Below are 24,793 nucleotides of genomic sequence, written 5' to 3'. Positions count from 1 at the left end.
TAAAAAAACAACAACAAAAAGAGAGATATAGAGAGGAAAGAGCGGCTAGTTTCCTGGCATTCTATAGCAAACTAAGAAAGTATTTACTCGGCTGGCCGTGGTGGCTCACACTTGTAATCCCAGCACTTTGGGAGGCTGAGGTGGGTGGATCACAAGGTCAGGAGATTGAGACCATCCTGGCTAACACAGTGAAACCCTGTCTCTACTAAAAATACAAAAAAATTAGCCAGGTGTGGTGGCGGGCACCTGTAGTCCCAGCTACTCAGGAGGCTGAGGCAGGAGAATGGTGTGAACCCAAGAGGTGGAGCTTGCAGTGAGCCGAGATCACACCACTGCACTCCAGCCTGGGTGACAGAGCAAGACTCCATCTCAAAAAAAAAAAGAAAGTATTTACTCTTAGGGATTTCTAGACCAGTGCTATCCAAACGAAATATCATGCAGGTCACAAACAGTTTAAAATCTTCTAGTTACATTTTTAAAAAGGTAAGAAGAAACAGGTTTTCATTTCAATGATATATTTTATTTATTCCAATATATACAAAATATCTCAATATGTATTCAAGATTAAAATTATTTATGAAATGGCTTACTTTTTTTGGTACTAAGGCTTTGAAATCAAATATCTATTTTACATTTACAACAGACTAGCTACATTTCAAGTAGTCAGCAGCCACATGGGACTGATGGCTACCATAATAGGTAGTGAAGCTTAGAGCTTCGTTTTAGTGTTTAGTTGTCTGTAGCTACCATTCTCTTATAGATTTCTCTGTGGCAAGAAAAAGCCTTAGATGGCCAGGCGTGGTGACTCACACCTGTAATCCCAGCACTTTGGGAGGCCAAGGCAGGTAGATCACCTTAGGTCAGGAGTTTAAGACCAGCCTGGCCAACATGGTGAAACCCCGTCGCTACTAAAAATACAAAAATTAGCCAGGCATGGTGGCGGGCACCCATAGTCCCAGCTACTTGGGAGGCTGAGGCAGGAGAATCGCTTGAATCTGGGAGGTGGAGGTTGCAGCGAGCTGAGATCGCGCCATCGCACTCCAGCCTAGGTGACAGAGTGTTAGACTCCATCTTAAAAAAAAAAAGTGTCATTTTACAGGAAAAAAGAAACAGTGAGAAGAGAACAGAACAGAGAAAAGGGTAAGCAGAACCACTTTGCTTTAGAGGTTCCCATTCTGTGTACCCGAGGGTACTGGCTGCTGGTCCATGAGCCGTGAAGCCTCAATAACAATTCACTACATAGGAACCCACAACTGACTCTCTGAATGAAGCATTCTAAAACAGTCTGACCTTACATAAAAAGTGTGGAAGCACCAGGATGTACTAACAAATGGCTACCCAAATAATGCCCCAGGTGTCATTTTCTAGGAGACACTAGGAGCACCAGGAAAAGACATCACAACAAACAACTGCAGATTATTTAAATTTGGGGAAAATGCAACCCAACTCATGAAACTAAAAGGGTGGCATATGGAAAGAAGGGCTGGAAGGTTTTGGTCTTCATGCTATTTACTTTAACAGGCTCATGGGGCTGTTTACAAAACAGTAGGCCCAGAGAATAATTAAATCACATAGTCTGGTCACATTTGTTCTCTCTGAGAAAAAAACAGAAACTCCTGTTCTCCTGCCAGTTTTTCAAAAACTTGGCTGTTGCATTAAAACAACCAGCCTGCGCTAAGATCCTCTTTCCCACTTTCCACCAATCATCAATAGCATGTTCTGAGGAGGAATGTGAATCAAGGTAATTTTCTCTACATGAGCTGCAGCTCTGTACATTCTGGGTGAGGAGAGAAGCAGAGATCCTGGATTCTATTCTGAGTTGGACAAAGACACAATTAGGAGTAAGTCGGGGCATGAGGAATGAAAAATCTTGCTTTGTTTTGTAGTTTTCGGGCTTGAAATTTTAGGATGAAAAAACTACATCTAGAGATATACATCAAGTACGTAAAGCTACATCAAGTCACATCGAGAGAAAGAAAAGAGAGACTGTGTGTGAGAAAAAAAGAGAGAACAAGAGGAGAGAGAGAAAGGGAGAAAAGGGGAGACAGAAGGGAATTTAGAGACAGGATTAGGCTTTCTGAAACCAGATGCTGGAGTAGAAGCCCAGTAAACCGGAGTTCTAGTTCCATTCTGCCTCCAACTCACTAGGTCACCCTAAGGAGGTCCTCCGTCCTTTCTTGGAGGAAGGGATTGGCTTGATTTTTCAAACCACTTCAAGTTCTAACAGGCTAAGTTTCTATCAACTAGCTCTGTATCCCAGACTTCCTAGGAGAGTAGAGGCAGTGTTCACCCACTCACTCATTCAACCATTAAGTATTAATTTTGCATTTAATGGGAAAAGGAGTACAGAAATAAACATGACCTCTAGTCCTCTAGGAGTTACCAGGCTAGCTGCAGGAAAAAAGATCTAAATCAAACCCTAATTTCAATGATTCTGTTAGCCTTCAGACCATTTCTAGAAGTCCAAATAGGAATCATTAAAGAATGAACAAAATGAAATGATACACTGAAATGATCAGAAATTTTAGAATTAAAGCTATCTAAATATGAATCCCAATACAGCTAATTACTGTGTTAACTTAGGCAGATCGTTTAACTCTGATAAGCTTCAGTTCTCTAAACTATGGTAAAATGGGGTTAACAGTATCTATTCTCATAAGGTTGTATGGGTTAAATGAGTTAAGGCATGGAAAGCACTTACAACAGTGCCTAATAATGTCAGCACTTGTTATAAGCAGTGTAGTAAATACAAGCATTTGATATAATAGTTCTTATATTTAAATGGAATTAATATGTATAAAACAAGTGTGATGCATAATTCATAATAAGCGCTCAGTAAATGAGAGCTCTTATTATGGCTTTTGCATGATTAAAAATGCATAAAGTCACACATACAAAGGAGCAAAGACCAGAATGACGCAACCAAAATAACTGACATATGAAAAGTGATAAGGTTATAAGCAATTTCTTATTAATGTTTAATTGTCCTTTCTAGGAAAAATAAATTATCAGAAGACACAAACCAAGGATTTGAGGCCATTTTCAGGTCCCCAGGCCATCTCCATTAGGGAGTGAAAGCCAACTTCTGCTTGGGGCCTAGAAAGCAGCTGCTGGTGGAAGGACCCAGTTCCTGGGGAGGGGCAAGGCAGAGGAGCTGAGTGAACAGAACAGTCTACCATGTGATAAAAGGGGAAGTTACCTGGTTTCTTTATTTGGTTTAAAATTTCTACTGTAGGCTGGGCATGGTGGCTCACTCCTGTAATTCGAGCACATTGGGGGGCTGAGGCAGATGGATTGCTTGAGCCCAGGAGCTTGAGACCAGCCTGGGCAACATGGTGAAACCCCACCTCTTAAAAAAAAAAAAATACAAAAAATTTTTTTCAGTTTCTACTTTAGAATTTATTGGCATTTTGCTTGGTAAATATGTTTAAACTTCATTAAGGAAGGCATATAAATGGCTAAAAGTTATGCAGAACAATTGCAGGGCCTCTAGTGCCATCTCGTGGCAACATTTATGGAGACACATTTGGTTCACTAATTTGCACACTTGTGCCTGATGCTGTGGAAAGCATGAAAGCCTTGGCCCTCCAGGACTTGGCTAATGCGATATAAACACATGAATTAGGTGGCCAGTACAAAGCATCAAGTACGGACATGGGAATTCAGTGGAAAGATGAGGCAGGAGCTGTCAGGAAAACTTCCTGGAAGAGGCAGAGCTCTGGATGATTCTAAAGGAGGAATGGGTTTGGCCAGGTAGAAGGAGAAACACAAAAGCCATTCATCCTTCTTTCCCTGAATGTGCAAATACAAAGCTGAAGACTAGCCTGAAACTAATTCATGGATTCGTTCAGCAAACATTTACTGAGGGACAAGAATAGCAATATCCCGCTTATCCCTCCACAAGGCTAAAACAGTTGAGATGACGATGTTAGATGCTAACAGTAAGAGCTAGTCCACATTTAAACGGATTGCCTCTTAACTGAGAGCTGGAACCATCAGTAGAAGGTGTGTTGGTAGAGATGGAATCAACACTACCTGACAATTATTTCTACTAAGACAACCTCCAAATCCCTTTCATCTCAGAGAAACTAGAATTCATGAAAATAGATCATATCTTTCCCTGTGCATCAGGTGCCTTTCCAGTCCGCAGGTGCTTGGCACTTTTGACTTTCAGGATTCTCATCTTACCACCTCTGCATCCCCTCATGTTGTAAGCTAGGGATCACCCTCCCACCATACCTGGCTGAAAAGCAATATAGTGGATGAAATGAAACTATAAGCCCAAGTAGTAGAATAAAGGTAGAGATCCACAGCTAATAGAACAATCAGCTTGAAAATAGGCTGAGAAATAGACTGCAGTCAACTGGAGGTAGGTTTCTGGGACATGCTCCATGGCTCTGCTCAATATTTTCATAAATGATTTGGAAGAAAACACAAAGAACCTCCCAACTGTGGACAGCACAAAGCTTGTGGGGAGGGAAAGGGAGGCAGTGAACATGGAAAATAGAAGAAATAAGATCAAAATGAAAAAAGTTTATTTCTAGGGTTCTTTTAGCCCTAACATTCCATGAGCTAATAAGCTGAAATGAAGAATCAAAACCACAAGATGAAACCTAACTACCAAAGTATAGAATGGGGAAGGAATGGCTTAATAGTAGCTCACATGAAACAGGCTTAGGGGTTTCAGTTGACCACAAATTGCCAGGGAATATATGTCAACAGGGCTGCTGCCAACACAGCCAAGACAACCCTGCTTAACTAAGAATATACCCACAATGGGCCAGGTGCCGTGGCTCACACCTGTAACCCCAGCACTTTGGGAGGCCGAGGTGGGCGGATCACGAGGTCAAGAGATCGAGACCATACTGGCCAACCAACATGGTAAAACCCCGTCTCTACTAAAAATACAAAAATTAGCTGGGCATAGTGGCGCACACCTGTAGTCCCAGCTACTCGGGAAGCTGAGGCAGGAGAATCGCTTGAACCCGGGAGGCGGAGGTTGCCGTGAGCCGAGATTGTGCCACTGCACTCCAGCCCGGGCGACACAGCGAGACTCCATCTCAAAAAAAAAAAAAAAAAGAATATACCCAGAATGGAGGGGGCAGCAGGTCTACTGTTCTCTGCTCTGTTAAAGTATCTCTGGGACCCTAGGATCAGGGCTTGGGGCCACACTATACAAAGAACACTAACAAATAAGCATGGCCATAAGACAGCAGGCCATAAGAGAGCAGCTAGGATTATAATAAAAGGCCTGGAAACCAAATCACATAAGGAACAGCTGAAGACACCAGGATATTAAGCCTGGAGAAGACTATAAGAAGGCTTCAGATAAATGATATCTGAAGAGTCATCCAGAGGCCCAATAAACAGACATATTCAGTGTAGTTTCTATGACCTAGTGAGACACTACACACTACTGGACACTCTACAAGGCAGAAACACGGTTGGAGTTGTTTCCCTCCTATCGCACCTACACATAGTAATCCTTACCACATAAGTCAGGCCACTCCAATATGAATATATTTGCTAGACAGCTCTTTCCTGATGCTGACCTGAAAAATCTGCCTTTGTGTCACTTCTGTCTCTGGGTCCAACTCTTATCTTTCAGAGGAGCACAACGTAAACTTACTCCATGTTTCTTATGACTACTCTTCTAATACCTAGAACTATGTCTTCTTTCCCATCTTTTCCACTTCAAGCAGTCATTTAATAAACATTTACTGAGTACTTACTGGATGCCATGCTAATGACTGGGGAATTCAGAGATGAAAACCAAAATCTCCTGAAGAACACAAGTCTACTGAGGAGAAACAAATAACCACAATTAAGTGCTTTAATGGAGTAAGGGCTGGTGACCAAGAAAATACAGAGGAGAGGCACACCACTCAAAGTGGAGAACCCACCCCCCTCCAAGGAAGGCTGCCTGAAGGAAGCATCCTTTGATCTCTGTCTTGATGGCCAATAGGTCCAGATAGAAAAAGGCATCATGATGGGTGTTCCAGGATGAGGGGACATGGTATACTTGAGAAAAGACAACTAGTATTTGAGGAAGGTGTGAGAAATGAGCCTAAAGAGGTAGATGAGACTCAAAGGAGGCTGATAAAGATACCACAGCTACAAGTTTTTGTTATATTCTGAAGATAGAAGTTTTTCTTTCTCATAGAAAGTGAATTACAATCCCTTACCACCTTAGTCAGAATTCTCTAATTCCACATTCTAGTAATCCTAATATCTTGGTCTAAGAAAAATCTACAGTACTTTAAAGATTTCCAGGTAGGAGATTTTGCCACTCACCGGTTCCAGGAGGGAAAGCAGTTCAGGAGGTAGAGATGTGAAGAGATACTATATTTGGTAGTAGACACAGATGATGAAAGCTTCTCCCTGGAGAACTTCAAAAATAGGATGGATACTTTTCCAGGCATAAACTTATCCCTTCCCCTAACATCCCTGAGGGAGCTAAAGAGTAATGTTAGACTCTGAATAGATGATGAAAACTGAGCTACGCAGAAGCCAAAAGGCAAGTCTGGTTTGGGCTAGGTTTCCAATCCAGATTTTCTGTCTCTTAAGCTGCCTACCAATCATCATTCACTGAGTTTGTGGGGAAATCTGGAGAGGCTGGGGAGGCAAGATGATGAAGAGACTTAAGAGGAGGTTGAGAAAGTACCTGAGATCCAAGGAAAGGACTTGGGCAAAAGTCGTTAAATAAGGAAACTCAAGAGGATTAAAAACTTCTGACTATGGCAGAAATTGACAAAAATTTCCTGAAGCCTTTGAGAAGAACCTACAGAAAGAACACTTAACCAAGAATCAGATTTTTGTTTTAGGTCCAACTCTCCAATTTAATGGTCATGTGTTCCCAGCAAATCACTTCAGGATTCTGTGCCTTGGTTTACTAATCTGAAAACTGAAGATAAATACCTACCCTGACTACCTTACAGAGCTGTTAGGAGGTTCCAAGAGAGAGTAAATGAGAAGAACTCAAGTCTACTGAGGAGAAAGAACCAACCACAATTCATTATAAGTGCTATAACAGAGTAGGTGGAGTATTTTTTAAATCATCAACAAATCTAAACTATAAGCAATCTAAAGTATTATTATTGCTAGAATTGAAAAGAACAGTATCTGAAATTTAGATACAGTATGACCTTACTCAAAACAACAGGGCTTGGCCGGGCGCGGTGGCTCATGCCTGTAATCCCAGCACTTTGGGAGGCCGAGGAGGGTGGATCACGAGGTCAGGAGATTGAGACCATCTTGGCTAACACGGTGAAACCCCATCTCTACTAAAAATACAAAAAATTAGCCAGACACGGTGGCAGGCGCCTGTAGTCCCAGCTACTCAGGAGGCTGAGGCAGGAGAATGGCGTGAACCCGGGAGGCGGAGCTTGCAGTGAGCCGAGATAGCGCCACTGCAGTCTGGCCTGGGTGAAAGAGCGAGACTCCGTCTCAAAAACAAACAAACAAACAAACAAAAAAAATACAGGGCTTTTGTTTTTTGTATTTTTCAAAATTTTCTGTTTTAAATTTTATATTTCTTCTTTTAAATTTATTTCTTTGGCCTCTTCCTTGTCAGTAGGGCTTTTGTTTTTTGGGGTTTTTTTGGTTTGTTTTTTTGTTTTTTGAGACAGAGTTTCACTCTTGTCACCCAGGCTAGAGTGCAGTGGCAGGATCTTGACTCACTGCAACCTCCACTGACCGGGTTCAGGCAATACTCCTGCCTCAGCCTCCACAGTAGCTGGGATTACAGGCACCTGCCACCACATCCGGCTAATTTTTGTATTATTAGTAGAGACGGGGTTTTACCATGTTGGTCAGGCTGGTCTTGAACTCCCAACCTCAGGTGATCTGCCCGCCTCGGCCTCCCAAAGTGCTGGGATTACAGGCATGAGCCACCGCGCCCGGCCTGTTTTTTGTTTTTGAGACAGGGTCTCACTCTGTTGCCCAGGCTGGAGTGCAGTGGCACAATCACAGCCCACTGCAGCCTCAACCTCCCAGGCTCAAGTGATCCTCCCATCTCAACCTCCTAAGTAGCTGGGACTACAGGCCTATGCTACTACAACCAGCTAATTTTTTCTTTTTTAAGAGATTGGGTCTTACTATGTTGCCCAGGCTGGTCTCAAACTCCTGGGCTCAAGCTATCCTTCCACTCCAGTCTCCCAAAATGCTGGAATTACAGGCATGAGCCACTATGCCCAGCCTACATTTCCCTCTTTTTTTTTCTGGGATGGAGTTTCACTCTTGTTGCCTAGGCTGGAGTGCAAAGGCACAGTCTCGGCTCACCACAACCTCCGCCTCTTGGGTTCAAGCGATTCTCCTGCCTCAGCCTTCCGAGTAGCTGGGATTACAGGCATGCACCACCATGTCCGGCTAACAGTGTATTTTTAGTAGAGACTAGGTTTCTCCATGTTGGTCAGGATGGTCTCCAACTCCTGACCTCACGTGATCCGCCTGCCTCGGCATCCCAAAGTGCTGGGATTATAGGCATGAGCCACCGCACCCAGCCGCCCAGCCTATGTTTCTCTTAATGTGAAGGTTGGGCTTGAGCTCCTAAGTTATGGACAGTAATGTGATACTTCTCAGTGGGCTGGCATACTGCTCACATCAGTCTCATAGCTTGCAATATCCATGTTGCTCTAGGTCCTAGAGCCTAGGACAGTGTTTCTCATCAGGGATGATTTTGTTTCCCAGGGGGGACATTTGGCAGTCTGGAGACATCTGGTTGTTACAAGTGCAGAAGGGTGCCAGTATCATCTAGTGGATAGAGGGTAGGGATGCTATTAAACATCCTATAATATACAGGACAGCCCCCGAGAAAAAAAGAATTATCTGGCCCAAAATGCCAACAGTTCCTCTGTTGAGAAACCTTGGTCTAGGAGAACAGAGCTAGTGTTTTTCCACTCAGTGGTTATTGGATGCCCACTAAAAGGCTGCGCCACCAACCTGCACTAGTGAAGAACAAAAAGTTTCATTCAGTTTGAAAGAAACAGAGCCTTATCAAATAATTCCATCATTTCTTGGAATGCCATAAGAGGCATTTTTTTAAAAGCTCTAATGGCTAATCTCAAACAGTTCATGTTTCTACTACTCAACAACAATCCCAGTGCCTTTCCTTTACACAACATTCTCCGGGGAGTCTTCCTGATTCTCTTTTATTATTATTCCTCACCCCACAGACATTCTAATGTGCTTCACATGTATATTTTTGTTTGTGCCTGTTCATACAAACTGTTTATTGCTTTCTCTGCTTGTATTTTTATTAATTGGCATTGTGTTACACATCTTTCTGTTTCTTACTTTTTCCACTCAGTACTATGCTTTTAAGGTCCTCCCAAATTCCTACAGGTACTTAATGTATTGCTTTTAACCGTAAAACAATTTCATGATATGCATCCGTCACATTTTACCTATTTACTCCCTCAGAGATAGATATCCAGATTGCCTCCAACTCCTCAATGTTCAGCCATAATTAACACTTCAGTGAACACCCTCTTACATATCCCCTTAGGATGTGTCACAGGGTATGTGTATATTCGCTGACTCAGCAATGCCATGCTGCTATCCACAATGCCTGTACCATACCCACAAAAAAGTACAAGAAAGCTCCTACAGCCTTTGATCCTTGCCAACACTTGGCACTATTCAGCTTTCTAGCTTTTGCCAACCTAATAGATGTAAAGTGATATCTCATATTTTTATGTGCATTTCTCTAATTACTAATGACTCTGAGCATCTCTTTTCATGCTTAATGGACTTTTGGGTTTCCTTTCCTGTAAATTTGTTCATATCCCTGGCCTGTTTTTCTATTGGAGTTGCTGTCTTTTGTTGATTTGTAGGAGTTTCTCTGGATAAATATTAATCTACTGTCAGTTTTAATCATTACTCATCTCTTCTCCATTCAGTTTCAGTTAACTCTGCCTATCATATCTTTAACAGAACAGAAATCCTTAATTTATAAAATCAAATTTATCGAATCTTTCTTACTTGCTTATATTTTTATTTTTAAAAAAGTTCATTTACTTATTTATTTTGAGACAGGGTTTCATCTGTTACCCACACTGTAGTCAAGTGCCATGATCTCAGCTCACTGCAACCTCAAACTCTTGGGCTCAAGTGATCCTTCCACCTCAGCCTCCCGAGTAGCTGGGACTACAGGCATGCACCATCACACCTGGCTAATTTTTGTATTTTTTGTAGAGATAGGGTTTGGCCATGTTGCCCAAGCTGGTCTTGAACCTCTAGGCTCAGGTGATCTGCCCGCCTCAGCCTCCCAAAGTGCCGGGATTACAGGCATGAGTCACCACACCCAGCCTGCTTATATTTTAAAAATTAGTTTCATAACTTTACCTTTCATAATTCGGTCTTTATCTTGAGTCCCCTTTGTATTCAGTATTATGTACAAATCTAGTTTTAATTTTTCTCCTTGTGGTGAGTCAGTTTTCTCAACTAATCTACTTAACAATGAATACCTTCTTACTGATTGGTGGTTACACCTTTATTATATATTAAATTCCCATCCATCTCTGAGATCTGCATTTTGTCCCACTGATCTGTTTGTCTATTCTTATAGTGTGTCTTAAGGCAAGGTAAGTCCCTGTCTTGGTAGTTGCTTTCTTTCTTGCTTTATTTTTGAACTTTAGGTAGAGAAAAAAATAAATTATTCAAATTCTTTGGTTAATGAACATTCTCATCATTAGTCCATGCATGGACCACCTTTAATTTTTTAAAGTTATTATTATTTTGTCTTTTTTTAAATGACAGTCTCACTCTGTCACCCAGGCTGGAGTGCAGTGACGTGATCATAGTTTACTGAAGCGTTAAACTCCTGGGCCCCAGCAATCTTCCCGCCTCAGCCTCCCAAGTAGCTGGCATTACAAGTGCACACCACCACAGTCAGCTAATTTTTAAAATTTTTAGTAGAAACGGGGTCTCCCTGCATTGCCCAAGCTTGTCTGGAACTCCTGGAATCAAGTGATCCTTCCACCTTAGACTTCCAAAGTGCTGGGATTAGAGGTGTAAGCCACTGTGTCAACCAAAACTACTTTTGTGGTTTCAAAACCCAAAAAATTTTCCATTTTATTCATCTTTGAGTATACAGTTCAATAGTGTTATGTATTACTATCTGTTACTATTTTGTAACAGATCTCCAGAAGTTTTTTGTCTTGTAAAATGGAAACTCTATAGGCCCTAATTCCCCCCACTCCCTAGCCATCATTCTACTTTCTGTTTCTATGAATTTGACTACTTTAGATATCTCATATAAGTGGAATCATATTGGTCTCTTTGTGACTGGCTTATTTCACTTAGCATGTCTTCAAGGTTCATCCATCCTGTACCACATGACATAATTTCTTTACTTTTTACATTAATTATTTAATAACATGATAAATACTGAACCCACAAATGAACCTAAGATGTGAAACATCTAAAATTACTTATATCTAGCTATGTGCTCGTCTCTATCCTATCCTGCAGTCTCTCTTCCATACAAGGTTACCATTATCTGGAATCTTGATTCTATTCCCTTGCTTTTTAAAATATGGTTTTGGCTTGGCACGGTGGCTCATGCCTGTAATCCCAATACTTTGAGAGGCCAAGGTGGGAGGACTGCTTGAGCCCAGTAGTTTGAGACCAGTCTCATCAACACAGGAAGACCCTCATCTCTAGAAAAAAAATTTTTAAATTAGCCAGGCAAGGGTGGTGCACACCTGTGGTCCCATTTACGTGGGAGGATCAACAGAGCCCAGGAGGTTGAGGCTGCAGTGAGCTGTGATCATGCCACCACACTCCAGACTGGGTGACACAGAAAGACCCTGTCTCAAAATAAAGTAAAATATGGTTTTATCACACATATACATAATTTTAAAACATACCGTTTATGCCTAACACAAACTTAGCCAAAAAAAAGAAAACATACCACTTAAGTTTCCATTATTTTTACCTTTCTATAAAAAGTGTCAACTTATAAGTGGTCTTCTAGGACTCTTCTTTTGCACTCAATATTATACTGCTAAGCTTCATCCTTACCATTATTTGTAGCTATAGTTATTTTATATTTTGTCTTTTTATAAGTATGTCATATGCATTATTTTATATGTTATATTCCATTATGTGAATATATCACAACTAACTCACCCATTCACCTTTACGTGAGTATTGTCATTTCCAAGTTTTTGCTACTACAAATAGTGTTGCTATGAAAAATCCTAAGAGGGGCCAGGCACGGTGGCTCACGTCTGTAATCCCAGCACTTTGGGAGGCCGAGGCAGGTGGATCACCTGAGGTCAGGAGTTCGAGACCAGCCTGACCAACATGGTGAAACTCTGTCTCTACTAAAAAATACAAAAATTAGCCGGGCATGGTGGCAGACACCCGTAATCCCAGCTACTTGGGAGGCTGAGGCAGGAGAATCACTTGAATCCAAGAGGCGGAGGTTGCAGTGAGCCGAGATCGCGCCATTGCATTCCAGCCTGGGCAACACAGCAAGAGCCTGACTCAAAAAAAAAAAAAAAAAAAAAAAAAAGAAAGAAAAAAGAAAAATCCTAGGAGGATGTACCAAAATCTTCTCTTGGCATATATCTAGGAATTAAACTCCCAGATCATAGGGAGTTTAATTTAAAAACAGTTTGAAACTGTTTTTCAAAGTTGTTTCTCCACAAAGGAAACAATATAACTGAGCACAGCCCCAGCGTGGGACTAGAAAGGATCAACGAATATCTACTGACTGAACAAATAAATAGACAGTACTCAATAAATGCTAGCTAGTGTTATTAATTATGTCTACGTAATTACATAGGTGGTAATGTCCCAACTATATTTATGCTCTGCTTCTCCTCTCTAGAACTGACCTTTAACCTACAGCAGATTTGAGAATGAGAGGTCCACAAGAATTGTAAAATTGGTAGCTATGGCTATTACCTAAAATATGCCTAGGCAGGCAGAAGAACTTTATAAGAACCAGGATAGAAAATCAGGAACAGCAAGATGGGCCATCCAAACAGAATAGCAAACAATAGAGTACTTAGCCAACAAGATCGTTCATAAATTGGGCTGGGGGCAGTGGCTCACACCTGTCATCCCAGCACTTTGCGAGGCCGAGGCAGTTTGATCACTTGAAGTCCAGAGTTCGAGATCAGCCTGGCCAACATGGTGAAACCCCTTCTCTACTAAAATACAAAGAGTTAGCTGGGCATGGTGGCAGGAGCCTGTAATCCCAGCTACTTGGGAGGCTGAGGCAGGAGAATCGCTTGAACCGGAGAGGCGGAGGTTGCAGTGAGCCGAGAGCATGCCACTGCACTCCAACCTGGGCGACAGAGCAGGACTTCGTCTTAAAAAAAAAAAAGATCGTTTATAAATCTAATCTATAAAAATTTTTCTACCAATTCTACAAATAAAATCAAATGACAAACTGGGGAAAGATATCTGTAGCAAATTATGTCAGAAGGCTTATTCCTGACCTACAAAGAGCTCTTACAAATCAGTAAGAAACATTCCAAAAGAAACCTGAGCAAAGGAAGGAAAATGTACCAAATATATCATATGGCTCAAGCTGTGAATAATACATCTTGTGAATAATACTTACATATAATACTTAATAATGTAAACAATGAATATTTATTTAAAAATTGGGAGGAGGAAATGTTTGTAGTATGTGACGGGTATAGGTATAGCAGTAAAAGATAATTATTACCGCCAGGCACAGTGGCTCATGCCTGTAATCCCAACTCTTTGGGAGGCCAAGGTGGGCAGATCACGAGGTCAGGAGATCGAGACTATCCTGGCCAACATGGTGAAACCACGTACTAAAAATACAAAAATACATTTGTACTAAATACAAAATACTAAATACTATTGTATTTTGTACTAAAATACATTTGTACTAAAAATACAAAAATTAGCTGGGTGTGGTGGCATGAACCTGTAGTCCCAGCTACTTGGGAGGCTGAGGCAGAAGAATCGCTTGAACCCAGAAGGCAGAGATTGCAGTGAGCTGAGACCATGCCACTGCACTCCAGCCTGGGTGACAGAGTGAGACTCCGTTTCAAAAAAAACAAAAACAAAAACAAAAACAAAAAAAACAAACCACATAATTATTACCTTCCAAAGTAGGAAGTCAATATATAATATTTAAAATTAGAAATTTATACATCAGTATAAACATGTTATTTAAAAAACATAAATATTATATTTAAATATAATAAAGTAGAAATTTATATCAGTATAAACATGTTATTTAAAAAACACAAATATTATATTTAAATATAATAAAGTAGAAATTTATACATCAGTATAAACATGTTATTTAAAAAACGCAAGGCCAATTGTGGTGGCTCATGCTATAATCCCAACACTTTGGGAAGCTAGGGCAAGAGGATCACTTAAGGCCAGGAATTCAAGACCAGCCTGGGCAATATAGTGAGAGCCAACTCTACAAAAAATTAAAAAATATATATATTAGCCAAGCGTGGTGGTGTGTACCTGTAGTCCTAGCTACTTGGGAGGCTGAGGCAGGAGGATTGCCTGAGCCCAGGTGTTTGAGGCTGCAGTGAGCTATGATGGAGCTGCTGCCCTCCAGCCTGGGTGACAGACTGAGATCCTGTATCTTAAAAAAAAAAAGTATCAGAAATGAACTAAAAAAGTTATTAATAAAAGTAGTTGCCACAGAAGAATCAGCGACTGACAGAGTTGGGCAGGGGACCAATGTGTTTTGCTTCTGAAGTCTTGTAGAACTATCTGACTTTTAAAACTATGGTATGTATTACTTCGATAAAAATGGAAATATCGGCCAGGCACGGTGGCTCACACTTGTAATCCCAGCATTTTGGGAGGCCAAGGTGGGCGGATCACCTGAGGTCAGGCGTTCTAGACCAGCCTGACCAACGTGGAGAAACCCTGTCTCTACTAAAAATACAAAATTAGCTGGGCATGGTGGCGCACGCCTGTAATCCCAGCTACTCGGGATGCTGAGGCAGGAGAATCACTTGAACCTGGGAGGCGTAGGTTGTGGTGAGCTGAGATTGCGCCATTGCACTCCAGCCTGGGCAACAAGAGGGAAACTCTGTCTCAAAAAAAATGTATCAAATATAAATCTAGTCAATGATATGAACAAATAATTGAAAGAAGCCAAATGACCACTAAGCATGAAAACATGCTCAACTTCACTAATAATCAGAGAAATACTTAATAAAATCAGGTATTTTCACCTTATCACACTGACAAAGATTAAAAATACTGACTATACCCTACACCTTCTTTAACACTGGGTAACAGCTCTGTTAAATCTGTGTTGATGGATTGTAAACTATAATAGCTATAACTTTCTTGGAGGGCAATTTGGCAAGTTCCATTAATAATTAAAACACATATATTTTTTGACCAGGCAATTTCATTTCTAGGAGTGCATTCTATAAAACTGCTTGAACAGGTATGCAGGTAATTTATGTATGAGAAGCTTACTAAATTGTTGCTTGCAACTGTGATAAACTGTTAATTAACAAGTCAATTGATAAAGGTAAATTAAATTTTATTTGAGATCTATTTTCCAAAATACTATGCAGGCCAGGCGTGGTGGCTCACTCCTATAATCCCAGCACTTTGGGAGGCCGAGGTGGATGGATCACTTCAGCCCAGGAGTTCCTGACCAGCCTGGACAACATAAAACCATCTCTATAAAAAATACAAAAATGAGCTGGGCATGGTGGCTCACACCTGTAGTTCCAACTACTCAAAAGGCTGAAGTGGGAGGATCCCTTGAGCCCAGGAGGCAGAGGTTGCAGTGAGCCAAGATCACACCACTGCACTCCAACCTGGGCAACAGAGACCCTGTCTTAAAAAAAAAAAAAAAAAAATTACTATGCAGTCATTAGTTTAAGAGGATGATATACACACCAATATGGATAGATATTTGAGAGATAGTATTAGGTGGAAAATGCCACAGAACCTAATGGATGTCATAAACATCTAAAAATGTATAAACATACACTTGCAGATTTTTCCTATCTATAACAAATTGATTAACAGTGGTTCCCTCTGGGACACTTTTGATTTCTATGTCACATACTGTTACATTGTTCAAATTTTTTTATAACAAATAAACATAACTTTTGCAGAATGAAAACCTCATCCTGTCTCTAGGCAGGTCTGCTTCATCCTCTAAGAACAAGACAGGCCTTTACCTCTTGTGGGTAATTCAATTTGATACAGATTTCAGAGCTAACTGGGAGGACTTCAAGAAGTCCAGTCAACCATCCCATAAAAAATCACAAACATCCCCTCCACAACATTCCTGACAGGTTGCTAACTCGTACTAAAACACAGCTTATAATACCAGGCACGGTGGCTCACGCCTGTAATCCCAACACTTTGGGAGGCTGAGGCAGGTGGATTGCTTGAGTTCAGGAGGGCAAGACCAGCCTGGGCAACCTGGCAAAACCCTCTCTCCACCAAAAATACAAAAAATTAACCTGGTGCTGTGGCATGCGCCTGTAGTCCCAGCTACTTGGAAGTCTGAGGTGGGAGGATCACCTGAGCCTGCAGAAGTCGAGGCTGCAGTGAGCCGAAATCGCCATACTGCACCACTGCATTCCAGTATGGGCAATCAGAATAAGACCTTGTCTCAGAAAAAAAAAAGGTATCCAATTGGAAAAGAAGAAGTGAAACTCTCTCTACTCTCAGATGACCAATCTTATATATAAAAAATCCTAAAAAAATACTTTAAAAACTATTAGAGCTAATAAATTCAGCAAAGTTGGAAGACTAACACAAAACGATCAGTTGAAATTCTATATATTAGCAATGAATAATTCAAAAAGGAAATTTTTAAAAATTCCATTAACAATGGCATCAAAAAGAATAAAATACTTAGGAATAAGTTTAACAAAGGAGGTGCAAGACTTGTACATTGAAAACTACAAAACATTGATGAAAGAGATTAAAGACCCAAATAAATGAAAAGATATCCTGTGTTCAGGTACTGGAAGATTAATATTGTTAAGATGGAAACATTTCCCCAAACAATCTAGAGAATCAAACCAATCTTTATCAAAATTCCAACTGCTTTTGTTTGTAAAATGGAAACGTTGATATTAAAATTAATAAGGAATTGCAAAGGACTCAGAATAGCTGAAACAATCTTGAAAAAGAATAACAAAGTTGAGGAACATACTTTCCAATTTCAGAACTTACTACAGTGCTACAGTAATTATAACAATGTGGTACCTGCAAAAGAACAGACATATAGATCAACGGAATAAAACTGAGAGTACAAAAATAAGCCAACATATCTTTGATCAATTGATTTCTGACAAGGTCGTCACATGCCACGACCATCCAATGGAGAAAGAAGTCTCTTCAATAAATGATGCTGGGACAACTGGCTATCCACATGCAAAAGAATGAACTTAGATTCTTATCTCACACCATTTACAAAAACTCAAAATGGACCAAAACTCCAAATGTAAGAGCTAAGACTATAAAACTCTTTTTTTTGGGAAGGAGTCTTGCTCTGTTATCAGGCTGGAGTGCAGTGGTGCGATCTTGGCTCACTGCAACCTCCAACTCCCTGATTCAAGCGATTCTCCTGCCTCAGCCTTCCGAGTAGCTGGGATTACAGGCATGTGCCACCACGCCCAGCTATTTTTGTATTTTTATTAGAGACGGGGTTTCACCATGTTGGCCAGGCTGGTCTCAAACTCCTGACCTTGTGATCCGCCCACCTCAGCCTCCCAAAGTGCTGGAATTACAGGCTTGAGCCACACCACCCGGCCAAGACTATGAAAGTCTTCAAAGAAAACATAAGGGTAATCTCTATGACCTTGGACTTGGCAATGGATTCTTAGATATGACACTAAAAGCACAACCCATAAAATTAAAAAATAGATATACTGAACTTCATCAAAATTAAAAACTGCTTATGCATCAAAGGACACTATCAATAAAGTGACAAGACAACCGATAAAATGTGAGGAAATATTTTAAAATCATACATCTGATAATGGTCTATTATCCAGATTATATAAAGTACTCTAACAACCTAACAAAAAGACAAAAAATTCAACCAAAAATTGGGCAAAGACTTAAACAAACATTTCTCTAAGGAAAATATACAAATGACCCATAAGCACAGGAAAAGATGCCCAACATCATTAATCATTAGGGAAATACAAATCAACACCACAATGACATCTACATCCACTAAAGTAGCTATAATAAATAAAATTTTTAAAAAAACGGAGTGAAAGAAGTAAGAAGTCTTGATGAGAATGTGGAGGAATGAAAACCCAACCCACGTTAGGACAGAATGGAAAATTGTGCAGCTTCTGTGGAAAACAATTTCTCAGTTCCTCAAAACATTAAACACAGAGTTACCACATGACTCAGCAATTCCACTCCTAGGTAGATTTCTTTTCTTATTTTCTAAAGATATGAGTTTAAGTTTCTCAGTGTAAGATGTGCTATCATGTTAGCATATCCTCTCACCAATAAAATTCAGCATTATGTTTACAGGATGTGGTAGTAACAAGTAAACTGCACATTCCTAGTACAACTGGCCTCATTAAGTCACGGACACATTTCCTGTTAAGAATTAACTAATGAATAACACATCAGTGGTTTTCTAACAGTGCTATGATGAGTCCTAGAGATTTCAGAGGGGGAAGCAGAGGTGTGTTAGGGTTACCCAACCTTCATATCAAGCAGAGCAGCCTCTTAACTGTTTCCCAGATTGAGTTTTTCCTTAAGATAATGTTTAAAGAAAGGATTCCACACTTAAGGAAAAAGTTCTTACTGAAAATTACTGCAGTGCATATATGCATACTCACTTTCTTCAGAATAGGTTGTAAAAATCGGCCGGGCGCGGTGGTTCACGCCTGTAATCCCAGCACTTTGGGAGGCCGAGGTGGGCGGATCACAAGGTCAGGAGATCGAGACCATCCTGGCTAACACAGTGAAACCCCGTCTCTACTAAAAATACAAAAAAATTAGTCAGGCGTGATGGCGGGCGCCTGTAGTCCCAGCTATGCGGGAAGCCGAGGCAGGAGAATGGCGTGAACCCGGGAGGCGGAGCTTGCAGTGAGCAGAGATTGCGCCACTGCACTCCCGCCTGGGCGACACAGCGAGACTCTGTCTCAAAAAAAAAAAAAAAATCTTTGCAGATTAGCCAAAATTATATAATTAAAAATATTTCTACATATAAGCACAGAAATGCCAAGGGGGCTTTCACTCATTTATGAGTTTACTGAATCCCCTGGCTCAAGCAATTCTCCCACCTCAGCCTCCTCAATAGGTGGGATTACTCCTGGCTTGTGTCTTTCCACCTAAAGTGAATTTACTATAGACAGCATATCGATAAATGAGGGGATTTTTAAAACCAATCTGCCAATTTCTGTCTTCTAATGGAAGAATTTAATCCATTTATATTTAAAGTGATTACTGATAAGGAAGAATTAACTTCTGCCATTTTGCTATTTGTTTTCTGTATGTCATTTTCCCCACCTAATTTCAACCATTACTGTTTTTTCTTTTTCTTTTTTTTGAGACAGAGTCTTGCTCTGTCTCCAGGATGGAGTGCAATGGCACGATCACGACTCACTGCAGCCTTGACCTCCCAGGCTCAAGGAATCTTCCCACCTCTCAGCCTCCCCAGTAGCTGAGACTATAGGCGCATGCCACCACGCCTGGCTAATTTCTGTATTTTTTGTAGATATAGGGTTTTGCCATGTTGCCCAGGCTAGTCTTGAACTCCTGAGCTGAAGCCATCTGCCCACCTCAATCTCCCAAAGTACTAGGATTACAAACGTGAGCCACCACACCCGATCCTTCTTTAAAAAAATTTAGATTAGTGTAATCTAGATCCTGTAAGATTCATGAGATGCTTAGTTTTCCCAGTCAATTCATCTTTGCTCTCTCCAATTGAATAGTTCCTGATGATTATCTCCTTCATGAATCTGTCCCACAATGTTTCGAAGGGAAAACCTATCTTTTCTGCCTATGAACGTAGTCTTATGTTCTATCCTTTTCACCCTCTGAATCACCTGACCCTTAGACACACACTCGCCAATACACTATTCATCATTCATACATAAAGTTCATTGTTATTGTCTTTCTCCACCTCCATGTGGCCTGGGTTAGGCTGGAACCTAGAATACTTAGGAAGGGTCTCTTGATGACTGACAGACAAAGAAGTAAGAAGCAAAGTGGCTTACATTGTAGGAGCGTGGGTGCCTCTGCTTCCACTGTACCAGGAGCAGCTGCGCCACCACCAAGGTTGCGATGAGGATGAGGACCATTTCAGCATGCATAGCTTCATGGCCACGGTGCTTGGCATGCATGCGTGCGTGCTCGACCCTGAAAGCCAAACACATGGGGTGAATCAAGTCAGGGATGCTGTAGTGATAAAGGGACAGTGCTTTCCAGGGATATCCCACCAGTACATAGCTCAGAACACATTCCCTGCTTCATAGCTGCAGAGTACCACACAAATTAGGGGCTAGGACACACACCCTAACAGACAGGCATGTCGAGATAGAATACAGGCTCTACGGACCCCCCAGCAACCAAGCCTAGATATTGGAATTAGAGCTAAGTGGCCTGCTGCCTGCCCCCATGGAAGAAACAGCTGACACCTTTCCTGTAGCATGAAGGAGGTCCCAGGAGAAACCTGCATCATTGCCCATTTCAAGCCTATTTCAACCTGATGCTGGAACGAGAAAGTAACCCAAAGAGGTTATAGCCATAAAGTCTCATACGCTTAGTCACCAATATTTATGACAGCAGTAAAGGAGTAACGCTGCAAATGTGTGCTGATTCCAGGATTAAAGTCTTGCTTTATTCATTCCACCCTCTCTGCCAGGGTCAGAAATCCTTAAGACTAGTTAAAGCCTAAAAAGTCTGGACTGCTTCAACTTTATACTAATCCAACAGTGACTTTACCCTCAGTATCCACAGGTAAACAGCCTCCTCAAAGGCTCAAGGAAGTTTAGTAACTAGAGAGTACAGCTGGAAACTTTTTATTAATCTAAGGCTGGCATTCGCTGGTCTTAAAGACTGGCAGCAAGTGATTCCCTTGGCTAATACTGGCTAAAAACTTGCTCTAATAACAGTCACTCCTACCACTCTGGGTCACAGTCATCCAAAGGAGAGGAATGAGAAAGGAATTAGAGGCTGGGCGCGGTGGCTCACACCTGTAATCCCAGCACTTTGAGAGGCTGAGGCCGGAGGATCACTTGAGGTCAGGAGTTAACGATGAGCCTGGCCAACATGGCGAAACCCTGTCTCTACTAAAAATACAAAAATTAGCCGGGTGTGGTGGTGCATGCCTGTGATCCCAGCTACTCAGGAGGCTGAGGCAGGAGAATCGCTTGAACCTGGGAGGTGGAGGTTGCAGTCAGCCAAGATCGCAACACTGCACTCCGTCCTGGGCGACAGAATGAGATTCCATCTCAAAAAAAAAAAAAAAGAAAAAGAGAGAGAGAAGAGAAGGAATTAGAGAGAAAATCAAATACATCAGAACGTGTGGGAAAGGGCAAATTTAAATAAATAATAAAATCAAATACAAATGTAACTTGAGTCATAAGCTTTTATACAATTCCCATTACACCAGGGTATTTAGGAGGGAGGAAAAGGACAACATAAATAGTGTCTTCATGGAATTTCCATGGGCAATTAAACATTAACAGCAAAAATAACCCAGAAGGATGAATTATAAACAATAAAGCAAATATAACAAAAAGTGTAGAACCCAGATGGTAAGTATAAAGGTGTTCACTGTACAATTCTTTCAACTTTTCTATGTGTTTAAAGTTTTTCATAACAAAATGTAAGGGGGGAAAACTTGGTGGGCAGAGTGGGAAGCCAAATGCCAGTCAGTAAGCCTCAGCACCTAAGGGTTCATCTGACACAAAACTTTACCCTGGGTGGGAGAATCTGACAGAAAGAGAATAGGATTGGGAGTTTGAAACTTAGATTGAGACCCACCTATATGGCCATGGCCAATTAACCTCACAACTGTATATCACAATTTCTTCATCTGTCAAAAGGAGTCCCATTTTTTCTGCCTGACTCAAGAGTTCTTGTGAGAATAGGCTAAGAGGGTAGAGCACACTTAAAAACACCTAAGGGCTATGAGGAGTTATAAAGATAGCAAGAGATAAGTTTCTTGTTCTCAGACAACATATCAGTGAAAGGATGTGCACAAAATGAAGTCAAAGAATGATCTAGAAAAGACCAGAGAAGTCATCCAGTTCAAGTTCCCATCCAATGCAAAAATCATTTTTGCAATCTTTGCTTGAATACTTCCACTGGCTGAGAACACATGCCTTTTAAGGTAATCTATTTTAGAACCAGCAGTGTCTGGCACATTGTAGGTACATATACATATATTATTTTTTTGGAGAGAGTCTCGCTCTGTCATCCAGGCTAGATGAACTGCAGCCTCGAACTGCTGGGCTCAAGGGATCCTCCTACCTTGGCCTTCCAAAGTGCTGGGATTACAGGTGGGAGCTACCACACCTGGGCAGGTACTAATATTTGCTTATAAATGAATAAAATCCCAATGTTTTAGGGACAGAAAGCTCATTACCTCTCAATATACCTTGACTATTAAAGACAGTTCTGACAATGAGACAAAAAAAAATCTATCTTCTTATAGCTTCAGTCCATTAGACCTAATCTGATACTCCATAACAACAAAGGACATATCGACTCTTCTTTCCCAATGCCACCCCTTCAAAGATTTATCATGATGTTATTCAAACAAAACAAAACCATCCTGTTCCTACCACTATTTTCCTGTGCCCTTTGAGGCTAACAGTTCTAGATCTTTTAACCACTGTTCATATAACATGATATGAAGACTATTAATCCAGGTTGCCTTCTTCTACACATGATCCAGTTAAAGATCTTTTTAATATGCCATGCTTAGAACAAAATATTTGTGACCTCAGCAGAGCAGATCACCGTGGCACTATCACCTCTCTTACAGCAGACAGCATATTTCTACGAACATCTTTTAAATTATTCAGAATATTTTGGTAGCTGAGGTACACAACTGGTTCATACTGAGCTTAAAATCACCTAAAATCACACTGGGTTTGTCATGTGAACAGGTATTTTTGCCATTCTATGTTTTTATAGTCAATAGTTTTAATCTAAATAAAATCAATAGGTTTTTTCTCACTATTAAATTCTAAGGTTGATATCACCTCATTGGTCAGTCACCTTGTGAAGTTCGTGGGGCAGGCACTCTGAAACCCTTTTACTGATGAGCAATCATTATAAGATATATGACGGCTCATTCTATTTACAAAACAAGTTAGTTGCAGAGTTGAGAACAGAAGATACATCTCCCATTTTCTTAACCAGAGCTCCCCATCCTGTATCATGGATAATAATGATGATGTTAATGATAATCATCTTCAAAGCAGTTAACACTTACTGTAAGCTTACCACATGCCAGGCACTCTTCTAAGATTTTTACATATATTAATCCTCACAACTCTATGAGGTATAGATATTGTTATGATCCTCATTTTACAAATGGGGCAAAGAAAGGTTGTGAGAAGTTAAGTAACTTGCTCAAAAATCACACAGCTAGTAAATGGTAGAAATGGTATTGAAACCCAGATAGATGATTTGGTGCAATCATCTGCTTACACATTCAAGACTAAGAGAGCAACCCAGATACTTAGAGAGATCCCAAAAGACCAGTCCTACTGGTCATGAGCCACTGCCTCCTACTGACAAGAAAGCAAAATGGGTAGACATATCACTCAATTAGCTGGGTTAACCTGCAGTTCCTAGACTGCAGGGCCCGAACTGCCACACTTACCTCCATTGCTCTTCTGGAGAGAGATCTGACATATCAACCTGTAGAAAGACACCACCAGAAAAATCCGTTACTGTCTTAAAACTGTCCCTGCCAATATAAGGTGCTCACACATTTATCAGTATCTTCAAGGAATTACAGAAGCTTCAAGTCTTAGTATCTCTATGAAGCCTTACCAACCATTCTATTTCACACTGATCTCTCCCTTCTTTAACCGCTTAGTTTGACTCATGTCTATGACTGAATGTGTTGCACGTCTGTGCTAGGCAATAAGGGCAGAGGAGGACAAGAATCCTTAACTCCAAAGACGCTCACAGACTAGTGAGAAAGACAGACGTAAACAGAAAATTTATCTATTATATAATAAAGACTAGCTATAGAACAAAGAGGTGCCTTGCCTTTTAACCTTTTAACCTAGTCTGGGGTGTTTTAGACTAGGGAAGGCTTTATGGAGGAGATGTGAATTATCCAGAAGAAGAAATAAGAGAAATACATTCCAGGCAAAGGGACTAAAATGGACAGGAAGGAATAAAATTGCATAGTACACAAGCAATTGAGTATGGCTAGAGCAAAAAGTATGAATCAGGATTAGTGGGAGACAGAGTTAGATATAACACCATGTGACTCTAAATGGCCCTATGGTAGCCGCTAGGCTACACTGGACCTGGGCAAACTGAACTTAGTTCTTGCCCTGCTGCTATTAACTAGCGATATCACTAGCCATCCGACTTCAAAGTTCTCGTTCTATTTGGTAGTCTTATCTTTTCAGAGCTTGTTTTCAACCTTGGCACTACTGATATTTTAGGGTGGTTCATTCCCTGTTGAGGAAGGTGTCCTGTATCTTGCCACAGCATCCCCCTAGTTGAAAACCACTGCTCTAGAATAATACTATACTCTTTGAGTTTAGGGCTCAAGTCTTCTACCTCCTTGCAGTCATACAGAAGCATACCCAAGTCTCAGTACATAAGTCACTCA

General features: G+C 40.8%; 1 protein-coding gene across 2 annotated transcripts in view; it reads right to left on the bottom strand.

Annotated features, from left to right (window-relative positions):
- Nucleotides 1–24,793, bottom strand: part of RNF121 (ring finger protein 121) — a 68,273-nt gene that overhangs the window by 16,123 nt on the left and 27,357 nt on the right. The window contains exons 2-3 of one of the 2 annotated variants that reach the window (XM_522099.6): nt 23,822–23,859; nt 20,199–20,340 (exon numbers count right to left, since the gene is read on the bottom strand). In XM_522099.6, coding sequence (XP_522099.2) covers nt 20,199–20,340; nt 23,822–23,859 — 180 coding nt within the window. The remainder of the gene's footprint in view (nt 1–20,198; nt 20,341–23,821; nt 23,860–24,793) is intronic. The other variant, XM_001174543.6, reaches the window with a different exon arrangement.

This window comes from Pan troglodytes, chromosome 9, assembly GCF_028858775.2.
Source record: "Pan troglodytes isolate AG18354 chromosome 9, NHGRI_mPanTro3-v2.0_pri, whole genome shotgun sequence".
NCBI lineage: Eukaryota > Metazoa > Chordata > Mammalia > Primates > Hominidae > Pan > Pan troglodytes.
The sequence above is the reverse complement of the archived record's forward strand: the minus strand, read 5'-3'. Positions and strand labels throughout refer to the sequence as shown.